General features: G+C 45.8%; 1 protein-coding gene across 7 annotated transcripts in view; it reads right to left on the bottom strand.

The window, feature by feature from the left end:
• Nucleotides 1–24,102, bottom strand: part of LOC138488904 (sodium channel protein type 2 subunit alpha-like) — a 1,014,718-nt gene that overhangs the window by 5,781 nt on the left and 984,835 nt on the right. For all 7 annotated transcript variants that reach the window (XM_069616299.1, XM_069616302.1, XM_069616297.1 and 4 more), the window contains exon 26: nucleotides 926–1,196. In XM_069616299.1, coding sequence (XP_069472400.1) covers nucleotides 926–1,196 — 271 coding nt within the window. The remainder of the gene's footprint in view (nucleotides 1–925; nucleotides 1,197–24,102) is intronic.

Below are 24,102 nucleotides of genomic sequence, written 5' to 3'. Positions count from 1 at the left end.
ATTTTGTACTGCAAAAACGACTGTGCGCTGACTTTGCCCGGACTTTGCATGGAAAGAATACACTTTGCACGCTTCCATGAATCAGAGCTCTGGGCTGGAATATACATGCACCACAGTAGACAGCTACCCAGCTAGAATGCTATCTGGCTCCCAGCCTCCCTGTGCACTACCCACGTAACACAGCATTGCAAATAGGTGAGAGTGCAGGCATGCGGGAACTTTCAAATGTCCCCTCTCGCCTCACCACACAGCAGCCCAAAATACAGTAAATAAATAGACGGTCGAACATGCCACCTCTCTCTGCTGGGATGTCATGGCAGTTGGTCATGAATTCCAAAATCTTCTGTCATGACTTTACAGCAAGAGGATTCAGCATTCGAAAGGGGAAATAGTTGTAATGGTTTTAGCCTTACAAGATAATAATGTATCCTGCCGAGGATAAAAACAAACTTCGATCGCAGGCATGTCCCATTCTAGAAAAATAATAAGTGGTCTTTCCAGCGCACTGCCGCTCATTCCAGAAACTGCACTCATTCTTTTTCAGATATAGTTATGTATAATATGTCTATTGCCTATTAGAGCAGCTCACCTGAAGGTTACTGGGGTAAGACTAGTAAGTAAAGAACATGAATAAAACATCCAACATCTGCAAAATATAATGCATATATCGGGGACACAGCCTATAGGATACTGGTCAAAAACATAAATGTAATCCACAGTTTTGCTTTAAAGAAAAAGCCACTGCATTCCAAACCATCGTTTGACATGTCATGACATGCAAGGCATGCACTCGAGAGTGACTGAACAGATGAAAAGTTAAGCTGCTTGCTCTGTAACCAAGACAATGCAACAACTTTCCATGTCACCTTTTATTTTCAATACCCCAGCCCATTTTCCACTACCTCGGATAGTAAACGTGCCTTACCTACAATAGAAAGAATCACAACCACAAAATCAAAAACATTCCAGCCAATGGTGAAGTAGTAGTGACGGAGTGAGATCAGTTTGAGCACACACTCCCCGGTGAACAGGATGATGAAGACCATGTTAATATTGTACAAGTTATTCTCCATTTCCTTGCTCTGGTCGTCCGTCTCTATCATCATGGTCACCATGTTCAGGCAGATCAGAACCATGATGGTGATGTCGAACGCCTGCTGCGTGGCAAAATCGAAGACGGCGCCTTGGAATTTATTCTGGAAAATAGAACAAAATAAGATTTCATGTTACCAATTTTCCATGTTTTCCAAACGATGACAGGGCTATCTGCGGTTCTGTATTTTCAAAGAACAACGTACATTTCACTATCATGCAGGACGGAGCACACAAACCTTGTTACAGCAAAATGGAATGAGAATATAGAATTATAGCTCTCAGACACCGGCTATAATGGCACTCATACATCCATAATCCATGTTATCGGTATCAGGCAAGGTGAGGGCGGTTCACATTAGGGGGAATTAAGTACCAATTTGCCCTCACCTGCTGGCCCTAATGCTACTGCCACCCAATCGCAAGGGAGGGTTGCATGTTTGGAGGTCAGCTTTTCTTGTTTGCTTGTTGAACCCTATGCTTTTGTCAAGACAGCAAGAAAATCCAGTCTCTAAACATGAAAAAGAACTTTAAAGACGGGGACTATCAACATGGTCAAAAACTCCATAGGCGAGTACCTGGTTTCTTGAAAGACACTGCCATCGAACATTACAATGGAACCCCAAAAAGAAAGTCTGGACACCGAAGCTGATGGCAGCAGAGATGTGAAGAGATGTTAGGTGGATGGCGCCCTGCCAGTTCGTGAGGGGCAATTGATAAGGGAGTGGATGCAAAGGGATGGCAGTAGAAATGCACCCAGATACGTTTTGGTGCAAGGAAGCACGTAGGATCCTTGGAAATACAAACCAAATTCCAGCAATTATTGATGGCATCCCAAGGATCCTAATTCGCTGACCATTCCAACAGTAGAATCAGGGTTCCAATTTTTCTCCATAGTGTTAAGAAGTACCAACAATGGCACAGAAAACATAGACGGAAAATACACATTTGTTTGGATATTAATTATTATACGTCTAACAGATCAACAAAAGATACATGTTAGAGAAACCAGAGTTAGCTTCGTGAAGTTGTAGTCTTTCTGTGGCTCATTCCTTTGAATTGAATCTTTTTCCAGCCAGTGTCTGCATCTTCTTCTTGTTTCAAGGATTGAAAACAGATGTCAACACAATGTTAACTTGAACCTTGTTTGTTTATTTGATTTTAGAAAAAGGGGTAGGTACCCTGTGGTCCCTCTCATAACTGAAAGTCCTTTTCCAACCTAACTGTCAATAATGAGGTGTTCTCTGTCCCCTATTTCGCCTAAAGGCCTGCTACCATGAAGATCTGAATCTGCTTGGATGGAAGACGTAAAGGCCTGCTACCATGAAGATCCGACTCTGTTTGTATGTAAGACGTAAAGGCCTGCTACCATGAAGATCTGGCTCCTCTTGTATGGAAGACGTAAAGGCCTTCTACCATGAAGATCTGACTCTGATTGGATGGAAGACGTAAAGTCCGGCTACCATGAAGATCTGTCTCTGCTTGGATGGAAGACGTAAAGGCCTTCTACCATGAAGATCTGACTCTGTTTGCATAGAAGACGTAAAAGCATGCTACCATGAAGATCTGACTCTGCTTGGATGGAAGATGTAAAGGCCTGCTACCATGAAGATCTGACTCTGCTTGGATGGAAGACGTATTTGTGTTTCTGGGGTTTTTACTAAAGTTGTGGAGGTGTCTCTAAAACATTTGAAGTGGTACTCTGTGTGCATTACAACTACAAATAATTCATGTTAATAATTGATTACTGTAATCATTGGTGTATGTATTTCTTGTCATTTTGGAGTGTATGCTTTAAAAAAGACTAAGTTCATTTCTGTTCACCCGCTTTAACTAAAGGTACTGGCACACAAAGTGCAGACAGCACTTTAAATCTCGGAATGTAGCCTTCAAACCCCCTCATATCCACCTACAATTTGTGCACTTGGTGCTCTTCGGACTACATGGAGCTCATTAGTAATAGGCAGGTATGGTCTTTCAGAATTATGTATCTGTTGAAATGAGAGCCTTCCAGAGCCTGTATGTTCAGTGTAAAACCACTGCCAATGCTCTGCTGCTTTACAGAACTGATCTGACCCTTACTTTGAGGGTACTGAACATGACAATAGCCCTCATCACAAGGTTGGCGGAATGGGTTTACCGGCACCGGTAAAGGTGCCGGTAAACCCATTCCGCCCTACCACGAGGTCTCTTCGCGTGACCCGCAATGGGCGCCTGGAAAAACCAGGCGTTCATTCTGGGTCCAGCGAGGACACCAGGGAGCTAACAACGGGCCCGTCATTAACGGGCCCGTTGTTAGCTCCATCCCCATTCCCATTGAGCCCGATGGGGGCTCGAATGGGAATGGGGATGGACCGGGTCCGGGTTCCTCAGACGGGGAATTACCGGGTCCGCCAAGGTTGCGATGGCCCGGTAAGTCCTCATTTGAGGAACCCGGCCCCGAATGCGGTAAGGCTGCAACCATGCCGCTAAAAGCGGCATAGTTACCTCCAACCTCCTGATGAGGGCCAATGGCATTGATGTTTTTAGCCTTGCATGGAAGCCTTAAACTACGTGGAGCTTTCTTGTCTTCCATTGGAAGCATCCTGAGGACATCTCTGCAGCCAGGAATTCTCTACACTGGTCACCAGTCAAGGAACATTCAAATCTCAAAGCTTCGAGTAAGACTGAGTACAAACACTTACTAGGTGCACGCTTGCTGACTGAACTGCCTCGAAGAAAAGCTCTCAGACTAACCTACTGAACTATAGATTGCCTCAGCTAGGTCACTTTATCAGAGTGTCCCAACTGAAGGTAAACTTCCCAAAAACAACTGTTCTACTGAGAGCTGAAGTACAGCACTTTGTGGGGATATTGCCTGCCGACCCGAGACCCAATACTTCGAAATCGCTCTCTTCAAATCACTGCCTGAAACCTGGCCTTATGAAAATGCTGAAGAGCACTCATTTTGAAACTATTTCACTAAGGCTAAGCACACACAGGGCCTCATTACAAGTCAGCCGGTCCGGAAACAACGGTGTCGGTAAATCCGCCGCCACCGTTGTTTCCGGACTGGCTGATTCCGAGTCCTGCAGGCAGGAGGTGTCACTCCCACCAGGTCTGACTGGGCGGAAGTAACACCACCCACCTGCAGGCGGACATGGAAACACCAGCTCTGTCATAGACACAACCAGTGTTTCCATGGTCCTTATCCCCATGGTGTCATATGGGACTCCATGGAAATGGGGATTTACTGAATTCCGCCTCCAGAATTACAGGGTCACTGGGGTTGTAATACCCCAGTGATTCCGGCAATCATGGAGGCGGAATGGAATCACCAGACCGGCGGCAGCCTGCTGGTTTTTCCGGCACGGCTACCGCCAGACTCGTAATGAGGCCCACAGTCTGATAATCCTGGTAATTGTTTCCAAAAAACTCATATCTCCATCTTCTTTGAGACCCTTCCCACTTGCAAACAATGATGATGATGCCTGCAGAGTCATGTTATGAATACACTCCCCTTCTTTCTAAGAGTGAAAAGCGTTTTTTTTTTGTTGCCAGTTTACAGTAAACAAAGAAACATGCACTCCCTGTTTAGAAAACACAGAAAATATGGATCTTGGACTCTACTGCACTTCCTCCCCATCTGATGGTTTACAGAGGACATCCACTTAAAAAGAATGAGGGGGGTCATTACAACCCTGTCGGTCCGGTAACAACGGTGCCAGTAGGCTTACCGGCACCGTTGTTACCGGACCAGCAGAGTACAAGTTTGCGGGCCGGATGCCCTCCCGCCTGCCTGCCAGGTCTGACCTGGTGGGTTCAACTGCACCCGCTTGCAGACTTCCATGGTAGCACCGGCACCGTTATGAACGGTGCCGGTGCTACCGTCATCCCCATTCCCATTGAGTCCTGTGGGACTCAAATGGGAATGGGGAGTAACATTTTCCGGCGCCTGGCTTCACAGACCGCCGGGGCTGTAATTCCACAGTGATTCCCTAAAGCCAGGCACCGGAAAACAAACGCAACTCCAGCGGCAGCCTGCCATTTGCACCGGCAGGGATACCGCCGAGGTTGTAATGAGGCCCTGAGCCATTTGCATTGTTAAACATTGTATGAATTCTGCCAATTTAGGCTTTAATGAACTGAGCTTCCTATTCTGAAATTCTCATTCCTTCCCAACGAATAATTCTGTTGACTTATGACCTTATTAATTTTCCATTTATCCAGGTTAATTTTCTCTTGTGCCTTATCCATGTACAATCCATTAACGAATTTTCCTTTTCATGCATCTTGCAGCAATTACATAGATTATTATCATCCTATCAGTCATTGCTAGTCATGTTTCTTTTCCTTCATGCACCACATAGCTGCCGTCACCAAAACATTTGACCTACAGCTAACTACACCTCCTACTCAAGATAAGGCGGATCCTTCCGCTGATGACTTCTGCACCCCTGTCTAAGCAGTGGTTCTGTCCAAACTGGTCTGCAGCAATGCTCTCATCACTGAAATCCCAAAGAGCTTCCTTACGCCCATGCAAGCCATGCAGAACGCAGCAGCTAGACTCATTCTGCCCCTATCCAAACACTCACACATCACCCCAGCTCTACAGGCTCCCCATGCTGCAGAGGATTGCCTTCAAAGGTCTCTGCATTTTATTCAAATCCACCCACCTCAAAGCCCCATCTTACTTTCATGACAAACTGAAACCCAACACCCACACAAACACCAGCCAGGCTAGCCTTCTACACATTCCACTCAGCAAACCTACATGCACACAGTTACAAGCATTCACATAGCTGGCAACCCGAGCCTGGAACAGCCTATGACTTTACATCTGCACCACACCTTCCATCACCACTTTTCAAAAAAGCCTCAAAACACACCTATTTCCCCACACCTAATCCAGTCTCAACATCTCCCCTGCCTTCATCTGTCTATCCTTATCTTCCTATCATATCCTGTAAGAAGGTTTGTCATTTCTGTTTCACCTCCCACATTTTGTACTTTTGAGCCTTGTAAGGTGCTCCGAGACCTTTGGGTAGGGCCAGCTCCGAACAAAATGTAAAATAAAATAAAATAAAATCAATACATGTTTTCTGCACTTACTATGTTGGAATAATTCCTACGCGGTTTTGATGATGGAATGTTGCTTCCTTAGTTATTCTGCAATATGGTTTATTTGCCGCACAACATCCAACTGTATCACCCCATTTTCATTCAGCTGCATTGACTAACTGCATACTGGTATTGTCCCAAATCATGTTAAAAATATGAAGGCCCTACAATTGAACACCTTTGTCATTACATTTGTGAAGCTGATAGCCATACCAAATTATAATCCTTTTCTTTTGGACATTTCTAAATTTTGGGAATCTAAAATCTTAGCTCATACCTGTTTTTCATAGGTTGCCCAGAAGTAGGAATGCACATGTTCCCCAAGTTTGCCCGACCCCACATTTTTCATGTTCTGTCATGAATTAAAAACATGTTTTTTGTATTCTTTTAGCGGTGTTCATAGTAACTTCTTAAAATGATTTGGTGGTATTTTTCAGACTGTTTGTTTCCTATGATAATATTGATGTGTACATCCATTTTATTTTGTGGTTAAATAATGTAAGACAATAAATAAGTTGTTTAGTGAAGTAAGGGCCCCGTTGCAGCATAGTATACTTGTTACATGTTCTATGTTTTAGTTAGCGCTTATAGTCGCCTAGGTATTGTGAATTGCTCCAATACTATTTTTTTAAGGATATATGCAAAAACAATTGCAGGACATTCAACATGCCTGGGAGGTGAGAAAGGTACTACTCTAACATATTTTGGGTTTACTTTTAACCCTTTCACAAACTACTTAGTTCAATTACTATGCTGATGGAACCTGTGTTATGCTCAATTTGGAGGAGGGGTCTAGAGCAGGCTTGGACCTGCCAACACGGCAATAGGGCAATGGTCACATTTCAGGCCCAACAATCTAATGTGAGCAAGATTTTATTGGACAAAGTGGGGCTGTTTAATGAGTTTCATCACTGGCAGCTAGATAGGTTTGACCACTGTTAATCAACACACATTCTTGAAAATGCACAAAATGAAAAACTTTTATAAAAATCTCACTCTAGCACATTACACAGTGTGTCACAAAAGGAATTAATTGGTATTTGTGACTGTGGCCCGCTTTTTCATTGCTGCCAAAGACAATATTATGCCCAAGTCTGTCACTGGCCTGGAGTTTATGGCCACTAAGTTTAAAATATGAATGATGGATATATACTCCAGAATGAATACAAATAGATTCAAATTCGACTCAGGAAAAACAGAAATCCTCTTAAATCGGTAGGATAAATGCAGATGGAAAGACACAGTATTGACTAGAGTCTGTGGAGCCTTGTCCTAAATCTGTGAAGGAAGTCAGAACAAGCATTGGCAGTGCCAACAGTCTGGGCTTTTGTGCAGGCATGAGAAAGACACTTGACGGGCACTGCCGTAGTGGTATTTACTGTTCATTGATGGTAGCATTTGCAAAATGGTGTGAGTAGCTACATATCTAATACCAGATGCTTAAGACGTATACACAAGCCAAACTGTTGGCTTTGCCAATGCTTGTTTTTAACAGGATTTGATTGAAGTACATGCATAGTGATCAAAAATAGAGTGACTGAAGGCAGGCATGGCTAAGACATTTTTATTACTCCAGTAGCAGGTTTACAGATCCAATTAAGTAATTAACTCTGAGAAGACAGCGTTGAAAAAATACGGGCATGCACTACGATGGTAAGCCTTGATTAAAGTGAGCACAAAGAGTTCCCATGAGGAGGTGTTTTTGACGGGAAGGGGCAGGAACTGGATGGGAATGGCCAATGGCAGTCAATGGGTAATACAAACAAAAAAAACCTATACACTTCGTGCCCCTCCTCATAGGCCATGTAGCCCTATTTGTACTCTAATGCAATAGTTTTGGCTTATAAGTAGTGTAAGCACCACCTAATAGCCCAAACTAAAAATAGGTACACTGATAAAGGGTGCAAGCTATCCCTTGTATTTTTCCGGCTTAGGTTGCTGTATAAGATAGCCGCCATACTCCTTTCACTTCAGTGTATCAATTGTCATAACCAGTGTTACTTCGAGGATTAACTATTGAGATAATGTGCACCTGAAGTTACCCAAATAGGCCATGAAACATTTGCAACCAATTCAAAATAACAATGGCATATCCAAGATATTTTTTAGAGGGTGCCAGCTGTCTGCAGCCAGCAGAGCAGCACTCTTAGTGGTGCCCAGTCCAACAAGCCTAGAGTGGGAAGCAGAGACTGCTGTATCCAAGCAGCAGGGCTGTGAAACTCCATACCCACGTGAGTATGTCAAATTGATAAACAATATGTTTAAAAAAAAAGAAGAGCTGGACACGCCTGCTTACCAACTAATCAAACCCATACAAATGACGCTTTTCAGGCAAGATTCACACATGCATGCATTCATATTGGTAAAGGGTTCGGCTTCCCCTTCACCTTCTATGGAAAGGGGTAGAAGGCAATGGCGCCAATTATTCCTCTTGCTGCCCAACTCAACAATGCAACAAAATGACGGGCTAATAAGGAATGTCTGACGGCTATGTACATCTCGGATGGAACCTGTCAGCCAAAACTAGAAAGAAGGGTACCTGCATTTCAGGGAACCCTCACTATTACTACAAGACATATTACAATATTGCTGAGTTGCCTTCCACAGAGACTCATCCAAGATAACGAATGCAAATGTCCATGTTTTTCTCTGCCGTTCTGCAAATACATATTGCGAGATGGAGAAACGAATGCACTGGCTGGGGGTAAAGGTCACTTATTTTTAAATGAACGTGTTTTCCCTTTTCTTTGCACAAAACCTGCATCACTGCCTATATGTGTTTCTTCATCCTACTGGAAGGAATTTAAGAATAGAAAGCCTTTTATAGTTGGAAGTGGTTTGGGAGTAAGTGAAAAATAGATTTCTGGTAATAAGAAAATCATATTCACTTGTAAAAAGTGAAATGATTTGCTTAATTTGAGAATATATCATTGTTAATGTTTTCATCAAAAATCCAGTGCTCCAGAGAATGAAGACAAAGATGCTGCATTCTGATTTCAATTGGAAGTAAATCCGTAGGTGATTAGTTTATTAATTGATGGAAGTGACCCATATAATGAAACCCCCACAAGAAGTGTTTTGTGGGTGATGGTTGTGCCCCAACCATTCGCAATCTTATCACAAGTCTTGGTCATCCACTTTATTGGCCCTGATGATGGTGGTGGCCCCTGTTAATCCTGGTTTGCTGGGCTGCTTAAATTGGTAGGCCATGACGATTGAATGCTCTTTATGTAATTATTTGTCTAAATATTATCCGGAATTACTGAGGATTAGACATTAATCCCCAGTAATTGTCTCACCCGCTGCCTCCATTCCTGTCGCTCTCTGGCCGGCCTCTCTTGGCCCTCCTCCTGCTCCTACCTGTGAGGCTAAAAACCTCGGGTCATCGTCGACTCCACACTCTCCTTCTCTCCTCACTCTCCTTCTCTCCTCACATCTCTGATGTCTCTAAGAAGTCACACTACCAGCTGCACCTCCTCAGAAGTATTCTCCCTTTCCTCTCCTTCCCCCAGAAGCTCACTGTCTCCAGAGCTCTGGTTCTCTCTAGGCTGGACTATTGCAACAGCTTCTTTCTAAATCTGCTTGCCTCTATTCTCCGTCCTGTGCAACTCATCCAGAACAGGACTGCAAGACTTGTCCTTGACCTCAAGCCCAGGGATCGTATCTCTGCAGGACTGAAACCTCTGCACTGGCTCCCAGTGGTGCAATGATCAGGTTCAAAACCCTCTGCATTGTCCACAAGGCCTTCTGCGGCCTGGGGCCTCAATACCTTCAACTCTCTCTTCCTAAATATCTTCCTTCTCGAGCTCTTCGCTCATCCGCCTCCAACTCCCTTAGGGTCAGTCACTTCTCCAAGCAACAAGTTGGTGATAGATCTCTTTCCTCGGCTGGGGCCTCCCTTTGGAACAGCCTCCCTGCCTCCCTGAAACATCTCTGGATCCAGAAGCAACTCAAAACCTTTCTCTTCGCTTCTGCCTTTTCTCCTCCTCTCCCCTGCTGACCCCCCGGCTGAATATGAATCTGCACTGGTTTCCTGGCCAGCTTCTGTTCTCGGGCCCGGGTCCCTCCCCCGCCAGTCGCACACACCTGCACTGGCTACCCCCACACTTGGTGACTGTTTCTGTATCCCTACTGTCCCACTACCAGCACTTGACACCTGATGTCTGCACTTACCATGTAGTGCACGGTTCCCCTCCCCTTCCCCACTTCTCCCTGCACTTTCCCCCTTCCCCCTTTCCCATGCACTTGCGTGATCTGAATGAGCCCTGGCCTAGTAGGATCGTTGTCTGGCCTAGTAGGAACGTTCTCTGTCCTCCCTTTGTTCCCCCCTCCCATGCCTCGTCGCGCCTTGAAACACTTGTGTTCAGGCACGTTATAAATGCCATATTATATCATTATAAACGATGTATGCATGTGCATAATACTGCAATGGTGATTTAATTCCGCCCTGCAAGTGAAAGTATTATGTTTAACAGTGTTGAGTGTTTGAAATAGGAGTGCAAGTGATATATCTGGGTTTGACTGTTTAACTTTGTTTTTGAAAAAAATATGTGTCCTCTTTTCTGTATTTGTCTGTGTTTTTAAGAAATATTGTGCAACACATTGTCATTATTGAATATTAAAAGGTGTGTATTTTGTATATGGTTTGATATTTTTCATTGACTATGAGTTGCTTGAGAGGAAACTAAAGCTATATTGTCATCTGTTTTTCGATAACCAGTGACTTAGTCTTTCGCAAGTTGTCAGGCAGACCACGGGGAACTTTGAAGCCAAGTATGGGTGTCTAATTAGAGTTAAGATAAACCAAATTAATGAAATTCATTATCCACGAAGAGTGCATAAATGTATAGCTCAACCTTGGACAAATGGGCCGTGGGCTATTCAAGTTGGGTGTGGTCTTTTTAAGAGACTTGTGTGTTTCTATGGCATGGATGATGTTGGGGCTTTGTCTGCAGATGACTGAAGGATGTTTTGTTGTGCAATGTTAGGCTAATGGCTGAAGTGCAGATTGTATGGTTGATAATTCAGGGGGTAGGAATGGTATTGCACTCTTTCATTAGTCTGCCCTTTTACACAGAGGTTTATGATGATGTCCTGTCCGCCGCACTCTGAAGATCATAGGGAGAACCGGCCATTGCGCCTTGAAGTCCTTTGAGGATACACTGTTTGCTTGCACCTAGAAGATGTATTAGGATTGCCCCTTCTGCACTTAAAGATCTGTCAGGCTAGCTTCCCTTTGCTCCTGGTCTTGGTACTAGTGGTAATTTCTGAAGGCTTGCCTATATCACTAACTATTTATCACAACCCCAAGAATCGACACAGAATGACACTTCTTGAACAAACGGGTGCATGTACAACAAACCTCGATCCGAGTCTCTAGGTATGCATAAACGTACCACTCCAGAGGATATGGCTGGTCTTGCTGGTCACATAATCGTTCTGCCTACTTACACCAGACTACGCCTCAACACCTCTGCCTTTAGTATGCAGCGAAGACCTATGACAAATTCGGGCCAGCTGGACACATAACGAGTCCCTTGCACTCACGCTTTCTCCTGATCTCTCAGCAACCATTCACATGCCTGAATTCATGGAAGGCTTTTATGGGAGCCTGGCCAGCCCTCCTACACCTTACAATGGTCAAATGCATGCATGCATTCTATTCCTACTCCCTGATCTCCAACACTCTGGACTTCGGTCCCCAAGGGCGTACCCACCACTCGCGCATTGAGACTATAATAATGGTAAAAGGCGCAGGGGTGGGACCAGGGTCCAGTTCTTGAGGACCTGTCTGGCGTGAGCCTCCGCAGTGATCCTTGATTAGATCCTTTTTAGCAGCGAAATCTGTATCATCGCTGCACATTCCTGCTGGATGAACAGCTTTGGCTACTGTTGCTGCCTTTTTAGGGGTCCCCTGATGGCTGTGAATGCTGTTTCCGGCAAAGTCTGGTGCGGTCCGGAGGAGCTCAGAGTCCCTAAGATGGAGGCTGAACCAGTGCGGTGCAAGCACACCCGTGACTGGAGACCAGCATCTGCTTGGGGCAGCAGATGCTGCTGCACCTGAGGCTGGAGCAGAGTTGGAGAGGGGCTGCATGAGTGACCAGCAAGGCCCCTCTACATTAAGAGACCTGGACTGGTGGAGTCACTGAGCAGCTTTACTGGGGAGGACTCAGAGGAGTTGGGCTGTTGATTTGGCTGGCGGCGCTGGTGAGAGACTGCGTAGGGGAACAAGCTGCCCCGGCTCCCCACGGCCTGACTGTGGAGCAGGTCTAACACTAAAAGCACCACAGAGCTGTGCAGAGACACGACCGGTCCTGCGGGTGCAGCGGTCTGTGGCAGCGCCCCCCCCAGCCTATGCAGATGGCCCCCTGTTGGGCCGATTTGAAGGTCATCCGGTGTCATGATCTCTGCTTCCCAAAGGTCAGGGTTTTCCCAACTCCCTTGGAAGCAGATCCATAACCCAGGTTCCGAGTGCCAACCAGTCCCAATTGGGACCTTTTGGACCCAGTCCTGGCGCCAGTGGCACCAGGCTCATAAATATGCCCAGTCCCAGCGCTGGAAGCGCCGGGCTCATAATGCTTGGGTGGACTTACCTTCAGCAGACCATGCTGCTTACTTGCCTGCCAGTTGAGCCTCTGATCCTCTTCTGTTTGGAACTACTTTTCCTGTTGGGTGGGGCTGGAGCCACTCCCTAGATTCAGAACACTGGAACTCTTCTGGAAGGCAGGAACTCTTTTCTTACCAGGAACTCTTTTCTTACTTAGGCGTGGCTGTGGAAGGAGACACCTAAGCACTACAGGAGGCTATTTAAACCACACCCGGTGGATGAATCTTGCTTTGCGTTATTCTGCAACCTCTGCAGCAGAACGCTCATCGTGTCATCTGCATCCGGTCCTGGGCCTAAGGAAAAAGGCTTACCATCCTGAATCCAGTCTTCAGCAACACCTATAAAGACAAGAAAGAACAGGTTAGCATTCCGGCATCTGAAAGGCAAAGGCTTACCATCCTGAATCCAGTCTTCAGCAACACCTATAAAGACAAGAAAGAACAGGTTAGCATTCCGGCATCTGAAAGGCAAAGGCTTACCATCCTGAATCCAGTCTTCAGCAACACCTATAAAGACAAGAAAGAACAGGTTAGCATTCCGGCATCTGAAAGGCAAAGGCTTACCTACTCTTCGTGCGCTCCGGAGGTCTTCACACTGCATTCCGGCATCTGAAAGATAAAAGTTTACCAACTCTTCGCACGCTCTGGAGGCCTTCGGCGCTGCATCCCGCATCTGAAAGACAAAACAAGGTGCGTTTAAAGACATTGGGGAACTTTAATACTCACGTGCCATTACTCCTTTCCACATCTAATCCAGTGGGTATTCCGGCACCCTGCAGCCGCTCCGAACTCGTACCTGCAAAATAAAAAGACAGTTAGAGCGCATAGTGAAGCAGGCAACAAGCGCTTACTTACGTGCTTCCAGGCGCTTCTATTCATCACACGGGCTCCATCTTCAACTCACTTCAGCCCGTCATCCGCCATCGCCGGAACCCTGCAAAACAAGAGACATCATTACTAAAGACTTTAAAGACATTTGAATGACTCGAAACTTACCATTCGTGCAGTAAACGACGGACAGCAGTCCTCTGAAGTCAAGAGGCCTGCGCTACCTATCCAGTGAAGAAACTGGTTACAGCACCCTGCCCCGAGGCAGATGGAGAGCTCGGCATTCACTTACCTAAGGTGAGAGCGTTAACCTTTGGGGGTCTACAGGAGAGGAGAAGAGGAACGAGGTAGGGACACCCCAATAACCCCAGTTCATTAACCCCATATTTTCTATCTGCAGACATCTTACTCTACACGTCAGGCATACAGTGCACAGAGGTCCAGCCCAAAGAGCCAACCGGGTGCTACACATCACCTTTGAAGATACGGTAGTCGCCCAGTCAAGACCGGCGCCTCTGCGAGAATCAGGTGAGCGTTACATCCGGGCTGAGCACTGATGTTGGTAATACGTTGGAGGTAGAAGTCCTCGCCTTCACAAATTGATGCACCGGCCTCTCACCGGAGCGCATACTGGATAGTCTGCTAATGAAGAGGAGCACTTTGGCAGAACGCTGAACGGTTTTGAGAGAGAATGTCAGTAGCGTACGATGTCTAATGAAATATACTAGGTTGACACTACAGCAAACCAGCAAGAGCCATCCTGGAAGGAAGTTGAATTTATCACTCACCAAAAACTACTGCACTGTGACTTAAAAATAAAAGTTGTATGAGTAAAAGAAAAAGCACACTGGGAGACTGCATCCATTGCCGGGCGAGTGCAGCTGGTGCACAATATCATAATATTACTTCAAGAGGGCCCTGTCTAAGACTGGACTATCTTGTGCTTATGGGATTGAGGTGCTGCAGCCCAGAGCAGCACTACCTTATGCTGATCTACATGCAGTGAGGCAGTGGAATGGAGTCAGGGGCTTGCGCCTGGTAAAGGTAATAAGAGGGAAAAGGAGCCTGCTGGTACACCCCAGTCATCTGTGACACTGTTGGAGAAAGTACCCCTGGTGCAACCGTATTACCTGACAGTGAGTAGGAATCGGACAGTCTGGGTGTCCCAGGGAGTGCAGCTTCAAGGAGGGGTGGTTGGCTCTTGTGCTGACAGTGCGGCCAGCACTGTGGTTTGATACTGTGCGGGCCTGGGGTTGCCCAAATTGCTATTCTCTTTACTTCCATCCTCCACACGGAGCTTGTTGGGATACTGGGACTCACCTTGCATGGGGCTGCTGTTTGCCCCCTCTCTGGACTGCACTGAAGGGTTGGGGCCCCCTGCCTATGGGAAAACCCTTTGGCTGTTACATCTGGTTCATGACTGCTGAAGTAGGGCTGTCCTGCGTGCGTTCTGCATTCCTCGCCTAATAACCATTGGCACAATAGCCACAGCACAGGGCCCATAGTTTTCCCTTCTTGGCATGCTGACCACTAAATCCAAAGGTGGCAACAGAGACACAATCCTCGAGTCTTTCGCTGCTAAAAGCAGACACCGTGACTCAACCTCAACGAATGAACCAGAACCGGCAGATGAGATGCCAGAGCTGGCAGAGATGGAGGTAGACAACATCCTAGCTGCGATTGCGGCCTCAAGGAACTCTTTGGAGGGTTAGATTGAGGAAGTCAAAGTGGATGTGCACCTCTTGAGCCAGGATGTTTGGTCTCTGGTTTCTGGCGGAGAGGGTTACAGATACGGAAACGTTGCTTCAAGAAACGGCTACAACCGCCACAAACCTGGAACTGAGAGTGAAGGCCCAGGAACCGAAAAATGCTGAATTGAACATGCGTGCTGAAGATGCTGAAAGAAGGTCATGCAGAATAATATCCGACTACTGGACCTACCAGAGGGCACTGATGAATCAGACCCCACCTGCTGTATTGAAAACCTGAAACTCCAGGAGATACACCCCAGGCGACAAACCTAGCTCGATCGAGCGAGCGTACAGCCCGCTACAGAAAAGACCACCCCCTGGATCCAACCCGTGACCTATACTTACCAGGGTCCTACATTTTAAAGACAGAGAGGTGATTCCACAATTTTCCAGGGATGGTGGCACTATCCAGCGGGGTAATTCAATGGTCACAATTTATCCAGATTACACACTGCAGTTCCAGATGAAAAGAAACCTCTTCTTCCCTACAAAAGAGCAACTCCACAGTCAAGGCCTTAAGTATATGCTTGTTTATCCTGCTAAATTGAAGGTGCTCTACAAGGGAAAATCACTCTTTTTGTAAACCCTGCAGGCTGCCAACTTATGGATGGAACACAATGGCATGGTTGACATAGCCTCTGAAGATAGCTCGGACAGAAGAAAGAAAAAGTCTTGAACTAGTTGCAATGGGGCATGCAGTACTTCACAGGCCACAATTGACACTGGAATTTGACTGCTAGTTGAGGAGGCGCTTGGTTGCGGGAGCACTGCACCGCTGCCCAAGGCATGGTATCTCTGTCACCCTCGGAGCATTGGATGCGGGTGGTGCTGGGGGATCACTGTCGCCTCCTAACTGGAGAAGTCTCGCCCAAAGGGGTTGGGTACACCGGAACGGCTGGACACTGTTGAACATTGTTTTTGCTCCATTGTTAGGGGAGCTTACTGTTTGTTTTGTTACCTATGGTTGTTGTGCTCTGGTGTGAATGTTAACATTCAGGGTACTGGGGGGAGCAGGCTGATTGGTGAGGGCGGCGGCGGGTGGAGGGGGAAAAACTGCGAAGCCTGCCTATGACCAGTGGAGGTCTTGGAGTGGGGAGATGATTTTTATGTGGGAGGTTGTCGCACGCCAGAATGGCAGTAGCCCTGCAGACTATCGGGGGTGGCTCCAGTATTACCTGAGATGGCACAGATTAAAATAGTAACCTGGAACATCAGGGTGTTGGGCTCCCCCTTACGCAGGGAGAGAATATGTATCACTTTACTACAAGAAACACACTTTCTCCCCGCCGAACAAGAGAAGGTGGTTGCTAGATGGGAGGAGGAATATGGGTCTACCTACTAAAAATTTGCCAGAGTGGTCATGGTGTGGATAGATCCCCGGTTTCCTTTTCAGGTTCTTGATGTTGAGGTAGACAAAGAGGGAAGATATGTGATTGTGCATGTGTATGTGGACCATCAGGAGGTATGTATAGTTAACTCATAATGCCTTAATTAAGGTATACCCACTTTCCTTTGCTCCTTGGGCAGCAAGTTGGCCCAATTCAGGGGCACCCTATTTCTTTGGGGGGCAGAACTTCAACTGCTTTAGACACCCAACCCTGGATAGACTGAATTCAATGTGATCTGGGTCATTACCGGCTTCTGCAGCCCTTAACGCTATACTGATGGAGTTATCGCTGGTAGACATTTGGAGGAAACAGAATACTAGTGGGTGGGAATATTCATACTATTTGGCCCCTCATAGACTTAATTCCAGAATTGATTATTTATTTGCTGAGGCTGAGCACTTGGTTGAATTCTCAAGAGCTGAATATATGGGGCATACTATTTAAGACCACTCTCCACTATTGGTATACTGGGATAATCAGGGACCAAGACCAACTGTCCTGACCCGGCATATGTCGACTGAGTCACTACAAGATGATGCTTTCAGGGGCCAACTGGAGAATGTCTTCATGACCTTCCTCGCGATTAATGTGGACAGAGTAGATAGGTGGGAAACAGTTTGGGACACGCTTAAGGTCATGACCTGATGAGAAGTTATAGCCAGGGCTGGGGGAATCAGGAAATCATTGTGAGATAACATGGGGGCCTTGGGACCAGTTACACATGGTTGAATTGAAGTTTGATACTAACCCATCACTGAATCTGACCTCCACCTACTGCGCACCCAGGGTGTGGAAGCATGAGAGAGGCTCTGCAGGTTTGACTACACAGTACACACGGCATGTATGCATGAGAAGGGGGACAAATCAGGGAGGCTGCTGGGGTGGCTGTGTAAGGCTGAACAGCCCCGATGAGCAATCATGCTAACACATGATGAATGCAGTGTTCCCTGGTGGTCACAAGCAGTGATAAACAGCACTTTTAGTGTGTTTTATAGTAAACTATATAGACATGAGATACTGGTTGACTCTGCAGACTTTTATTTGGCCTTCTCCCCGATTCGGTTACCGAAACTGACTGCTCAGCAACTTCCTCTAACTGAGGAGGAGCTGAGGGGTGTGATTTCATCCCTGTCCACTGGGATGGCACCGGGAAGGGATGGAATTCCTGCAGAGTTTTACAAAGCCTTTCATTCCACCCTTACCTGCCCTGCTAAAAGTATATGAAGAGGCATACAATTGGTGTACTGCCCCGTAGTATGCAGGAGATGCGCATAGTCTCTGTACCTAAACCTGGGAATCCTGGAGAACTGTGTGATTCATACCGACTGCTGGCTATGTTAAATCCGGACATAGAAATATGGACTGTGTTGCTTGCCATGAGACTCCAGAAAGTGATCAGCACCATAATCCATAAGGATCAGATGGGATTTGTTCCTGAATCATCGCCGCCTGAAGCACATAGTGGACCAGACTCATTCCCGGGATGCTCCGTATGTTGTGGCATCTCTTGACGCTATTAAGGCGTTTGATTCTGTTTATTGGGAATGCATGTGGGCTGCGTTGAGTGGGTTTGGAATAGGAGAAGGATTCATACGATGGCTTAAGTTATTATATAAACAGCCGATGGCCAAAGTGAAAATGGGAAGACGGGTGTCAGAGGCATTGGATAACCAACGAGGAACTCGACAAAGGTGCCCGCTGTCGCCCATGCTTTATAAACTAGCATTGGAACCACTGGCGATTTTCCTACATCAAGAATTTTCTGAGGCTGGAGTAGTGGTGGGAGGGTCCACTCACCTTATCTCCTTACATGCGGATGATGTCCTCCACTACTTATGTGAGCCAGAGCACAACCTGCTCATTATCCAAGAGATACTAGATGACTTTGGTAAGCTGTGTGGGATTTCATTTAGCAGACAGAAATCGTGCCTCTTTCCCCTGGTGGGACTGCGACAATATGATACACAAGATCTACCGGATTTAGGGCTACAGTGGGATGTCAACACATACAAATATCTGGGAATACAAATAGCCCACATACCCGAAGACATGCACATTAGAAACACGGTCATGGCGGTGGACAGTGTGCGGCAGTCCATGAAACGTTGGGGTAAACTGCCACTGTTCACTTCTAGATGTGATCGCAATAGTGAAAATTATAATATTGCTACGTTTACTTTACTCTTTTGCTAATGTTCAATACTTCATTGAAGCAGGGTTTTTTCGTCAGCTAGATGCCTTGCTCAGGGAATTCTTTTGGGGCCAGAAAAGACAGAAAATCGCCATGAATACACTATGCATGGTTTATGAGGAAGGATTAGAGCTTTATTACTTAGCTGTGCAACTCAATTACGTGGCGAACTGGCTGTCAGATGAGCCTACGGTGGAGTGTAGGCTGTTACAAGATATGCTGCACCCGGCGGTGCTGAAGGAAGGCTTGTGGATTGCAGATATCTGCGTAGGTCGCATGTCATTGCTAGTTAGATTTGGGCGACACGTCTGGAAAAGAATGGTGAAAGTGCTAGGGTTGTGCAACCTGTACTTCCTGCATGTCCCCATGATGGCAGATGCATATTTGGAGCAAAGCAGACTGGCTGTGGCCAGGGGATTGGGATGACCTGGGGCTCATGGAAGATGAAGATGACAGGTTTAGGAATCTTCGAGAATTGATGCAGACTGAGGGTCTCCCCAAGGGCCATTTCTTACGGTATCGGAAGCCCGTGGCATTGGCAAGGAGGAAATGGGCGAACTTGCTGGAAGAACCAGAACCTAATGCGCTATTAACGCTACTGTATGAGCTCGAGGATGGCTGGTGCCCGGTATCTCTGGAGCATGGATGCTTATTGGGTGCAGTTAGTGTGCGGAACATGAGATTGAAAACATTATGGGATGTGGATTTCGGGCAAGAATTAAGCAGTACCCAATGGGAAGCTGCGTTGATGTTTGTTAAGAAAGTTTCCCGCAATATGAAGTTCCGCCTTTTACAACATAATTCACTTCACAGAACATTTATGACACCCAATTGAGTGGCTAGATTTAACCCCACTGTGCCATCTGTCTACCTGTGGTGCAATATGGAACATACTGACATAATTCATATGTTCTGGTACTGTACACTGGTGCAGGCTTTCTGGCATCATATAAAGTCAACATGTGTTAAGGTTGGGGGTCACACTCCAAAGCTGCGATCTGGCGGAATGCTTGCTAGGAGCATACCCTAGACCACAGAAATATAGGCACATGGTTAAATTGATGGATCTGGCATGTGTCTTGGCCAACCGATGCATAGCAATGGCCTGGAAGATAAAAGGGGGTCAGCAGTATTCTCTTTGGTACAACGACCTTGCAAGATGGAGTGTGGCGGAGACCGCTGCTTGGTATAGTGCTTTGAGTGCTGGAATGCGTGAGTCCACAGACAATGTAGAGGCATGGAATGCTCTTCTCCTGGCGTTGTTCCACCCATCAGATGACAAGCCACCCATGAGCTCTAGAATGTTATGTTATTTTTTGTTGATTATGTGTTCAGCTGGACTCATATTTATATGGGACACCCTTGATGATCCCCCTCCCCCCACTTGCTTGAATTGATCACTTTATTTGGATGGCCCCGAGGTTACAGACGCAGCATGGCTACAAACTGCCCCCCACCCCGACTACTAGCCCAAGAAATCTAGGATGCCCCGTTTTTGTTTTGTTGGATTACCTTTTGTTTATTGTTGCAATTTGTACTTTTCATGCTTGTCATCAATAGCGTTTCTATCTGTGTTGCTTACATGATGTGGACTGTGGATATTGTATTGTCATTGTATATAACAATAAACAGAGTTTAAAATAAATAAAATGGTAAAGGGTGCTAAATAAATGACAACTACAACACAACACAATACAATACAATACATTCAATGGTTAGGTTCTAAATGGGAGAATTAATGTTTTTATGGGTCATGTGGCAGGATCCATCCCAGTGCCATTGCAACACTGAGACATCATTTGTACAAGTATTCACATCATTGTGCCCCCAAGCTTAATCACAAACCTTGGATGATATGATGGACATAGACGTTTTGAGACTTAGCGACAGAGTCTCACAAATGAGTGCATATTTAAAAAAGTGCAGAGAATGCACTTCATTTGCGCTCATTGTTGAAATTCGCGAAGGTCACCTAATTCTCAAAAGTGACCTATGCATTTCAGAGAGGCAGGACAATAGCACAAAGGTATGCAGTCAGCCCTTTTGCATACATTAGTGTCGGCAATACTCTCCCTACAATAAAGTATGACAGGCGTCCAGAAACCAAGTGCATGCTGGGAATGCATGTCACCGAGACGGGCCCTTTGAAATGTTGGGAAAAGAAAAAAGAAAAAAGCATTTCTACCCATGTTTGGGAGATGGAAATGCTTAAGCTACGTCTGTCACACTTAAAGAAAAAATCAGTAACAGCTCTGTAATGATTTTCGCAGGGGATGCCCCTCGTTTCTGCACTTTTAAAAGAGCATAAATGCCCCCTTTGCGCAAAAAGTACAAAGGTGGGGAACATGGCACCTGAATGAGTGCATATAAGAGGTTCTACGTGATTTGGTCAAGTTTTTTTGATCAAATTGGATTTAGTCGAATTTCATTTCTTCTTTTTTACATTTTCTGCAAATATATGCATGGGTAGACCCCCGCTTTCCCCTGACCTCCAACTTTCTTTTTTATCACAATGACCCCACCCCCCCACGTATATTTGTGGCCAAATTAGTCTAAATAAATTGGGCAAGTTCGAATGCGACACATTCTGCTGCGTAGTAATCTCCCTATCCCCATTTGAGATACACTCATTCAGATGACCCTTGTGAATTGGCCTGCTCCTTTTTGGTCGCAAATCACTTGCACCAAAAAAGGTTCTGAGGATCTGGTCCTTAGTATTCACATGCAAATAAGGCAATCATTTTAATTGGGCATGTCCCTGTGTTTTCAGTTTTACTTCACAGGTATCGTTCACTTAGTGATATATTTGATTTTTTATTTCCCAAGGGATCAGGTAATGGCATTAGAGGCACCTGTGTTCTAGGGGATGGGGGGTGATAAACACAAGGCAGAAGCTGTTCTCCGCCATCTATCTGACCGTAAGCCTAGTGTCACGTTATGCCCCAAGTGCTTTCCCTGTGACATGGAATCCCTGCAAAAGTAAGCGTGGGGCTTGTTGCATCAGCAGTTCTAGTCACACAAGGTAGAATTAATTTGAGGGAAATGTTACTCTTCAGAATCTCATGAGACTGGGGGGAAATGTTCCCAAAGAGTGTGTAAATCCGTACAAAGCGCTCACGCATAGTTAGGAGTGCCTGTTCTATGCGCTAATAAGTTACAGAAAGAACTTTAGGGACAGAGGTGCAGTGGTCGAAGTGAGCGGGAGCGGTCGGGAACGGTGCACCCCTACTTTTTTAAATTTCCTTTTACAGCTCCTATACTTTTATTTTAAAAAGAAACCGTTCCGGAATGGTTTCGTTTTAAAATAAAAGTGTAGGAATAAGTTGAAACTTGCACTTTTAGTGCACTGCACTGAACGTTCCTTTAAACAGCAGGTGCATGTGTCTGGGTGTGTTTATTGTGTGTGGGAGGGGGCGTGGTGATGGGGTTTGTGGGGAGCGAGAGCAGGGCAGCAGCGAACATAGCTCCACTACTTCTTTTCGTACACTTCGACCACTGCAGAGGTGTGCTATTTCTTGCCCCCTGTATCATTTCTTTGATGTATTTAAGTGTGCCCTTTGTGTAACCCTTTTTCTCTGCCAATTCTTTTTCGTTTTCCAGGGGCTTCTCAGTCCTTCTTCTGTTTCCGTGTGTGCCGTCCTTCTTCCTCATCCTCTTCTTCCTTCTTCCTCTTCGTAATACTTATCAGTATCAGCTCTGCAAGCTCTCGCCTGTATTTATCTGTCCTCTTTGTGGTATCGCACTCTTCCTCAGATATTCTTGTCTCACATTTCCTGTTCCCTTCAGTCCCTTTTAAAACGTCTCTCATTCGCAGTCCCTTCTTTTTGCCCGGACTCTCTTTCTGGTGACCCGTATCTTGTCCTATTTCAACTTTCGTCAAATCCTGCCACCGTCCCTCTACTATTATCTTCCCACTGTGCCTGCCCTTCTTCATGCCTATGTATGTCTTGCTGGCACCACAGTAATTGCTGAATGTTACTTATGCCACGGTCTTCACATACATCTTTTACATTTCAATCAATCAGGCCTCTTAAACGTGTATGCGCTCACCTAGAGGTGCATTAGGAAAAACACAGGGCAGCCCGCTGGTAGGATGAACACATATTCATGCCTCATGTAAAAGAGCCCAAACGACGCTGTTCTGAAGAGACGCATTAATTATTAATAGGAAAGCAGTCAGCAGAAAGGCAAGGTAACCTAGCAACAATTCATACTGCAGTTGGATCAATGGCAGATTGGCAAACAGTGATTCACGGTGAAAGTCAAATTAAACCTGTGCTTTTTGTGACACTTTAAGTAATACAGAGCCCGTGTGTAGATTTAGCAAGATTTTAAAAAACGCCCTCTTATGGACAACGATGACATTTTCGCTGTTTGTAAAAATAGGTGTCAATGCAGCATCAAATCAACAGCATTTTGGATTGTTCCCTTTTCTCAACCAACCAGAAGTCAGATATTTCAATAGCGAAAAAACTGTGATTGTGAAATACGGTTATTGAACCCTCCTTTGAAAGCCTGACAACTACATTTCTGTTCAACTTCTCACAGCCGAAAGTAAGGTTTATGACCAGCAGAATGGCAGTTAGTGTAAAAAACCAAAAGAGCTTTTGTATTCAGGACACTGGCCTCTAAGAACGGGAACAGGATTCGAACCCGTGACCCTGTGCATTGTCTTACTTCCAAGGCAAACACGTTGACCCAGAGCTCTCCTCCGTCCCAGCTTTGTAGATGCAGAGGCCTCCATTCAGCTTTCACAGGCTAAAGGCAACCATGCAATTGTCTCAGTGCATTGTAGCGCTGCAACTCGCCATTGTATGCACAATTCCAGCATCGTGAAGGACTCCACAAGGCAGTGATATCCTGTCAAACCCAGATAAGAATATTCTAAAGTCTTGCATCGGATGTAATCACATTGTCATGGGTTTCCAAATTGAAGGATGGACACCATCACAGCACAGCCGGACGTGGACTCATAGTGGAAGCCAGCTACTATTCTGACCGCACAGGGTGGCAATGGGAGTGGGGTTGTGTAATGCCATGGGGGAATACGGTTCAAAATGTTGTTCTTGTGGAAACATTCGATGTTGTCCATGAGGTCAAGGCAAGCAGTGTTCATTGACGTGCTTAGAATTGCAAGAGTCGTGTA

The sequence above is a fragment of the Ambystoma mexicanum genome, chromosome 9 (genome assembly GCF_040938575.1).
Source record: "Ambystoma mexicanum isolate Mex_15411 chromosome 9, UKY_AmexF1_1, whole genome shotgun sequence".
NCBI classification, from domain to species: domain Eukaryota; kingdom Metazoa; phylum Chordata; class Amphibia; order Caudata; family Ambystomatidae; genus Ambystoma; species Ambystoma mexicanum.
Note: the sequence above shows the minus strand (reverse complement) of the source record. Positions and strands in the feature narration are given on the sequence as shown.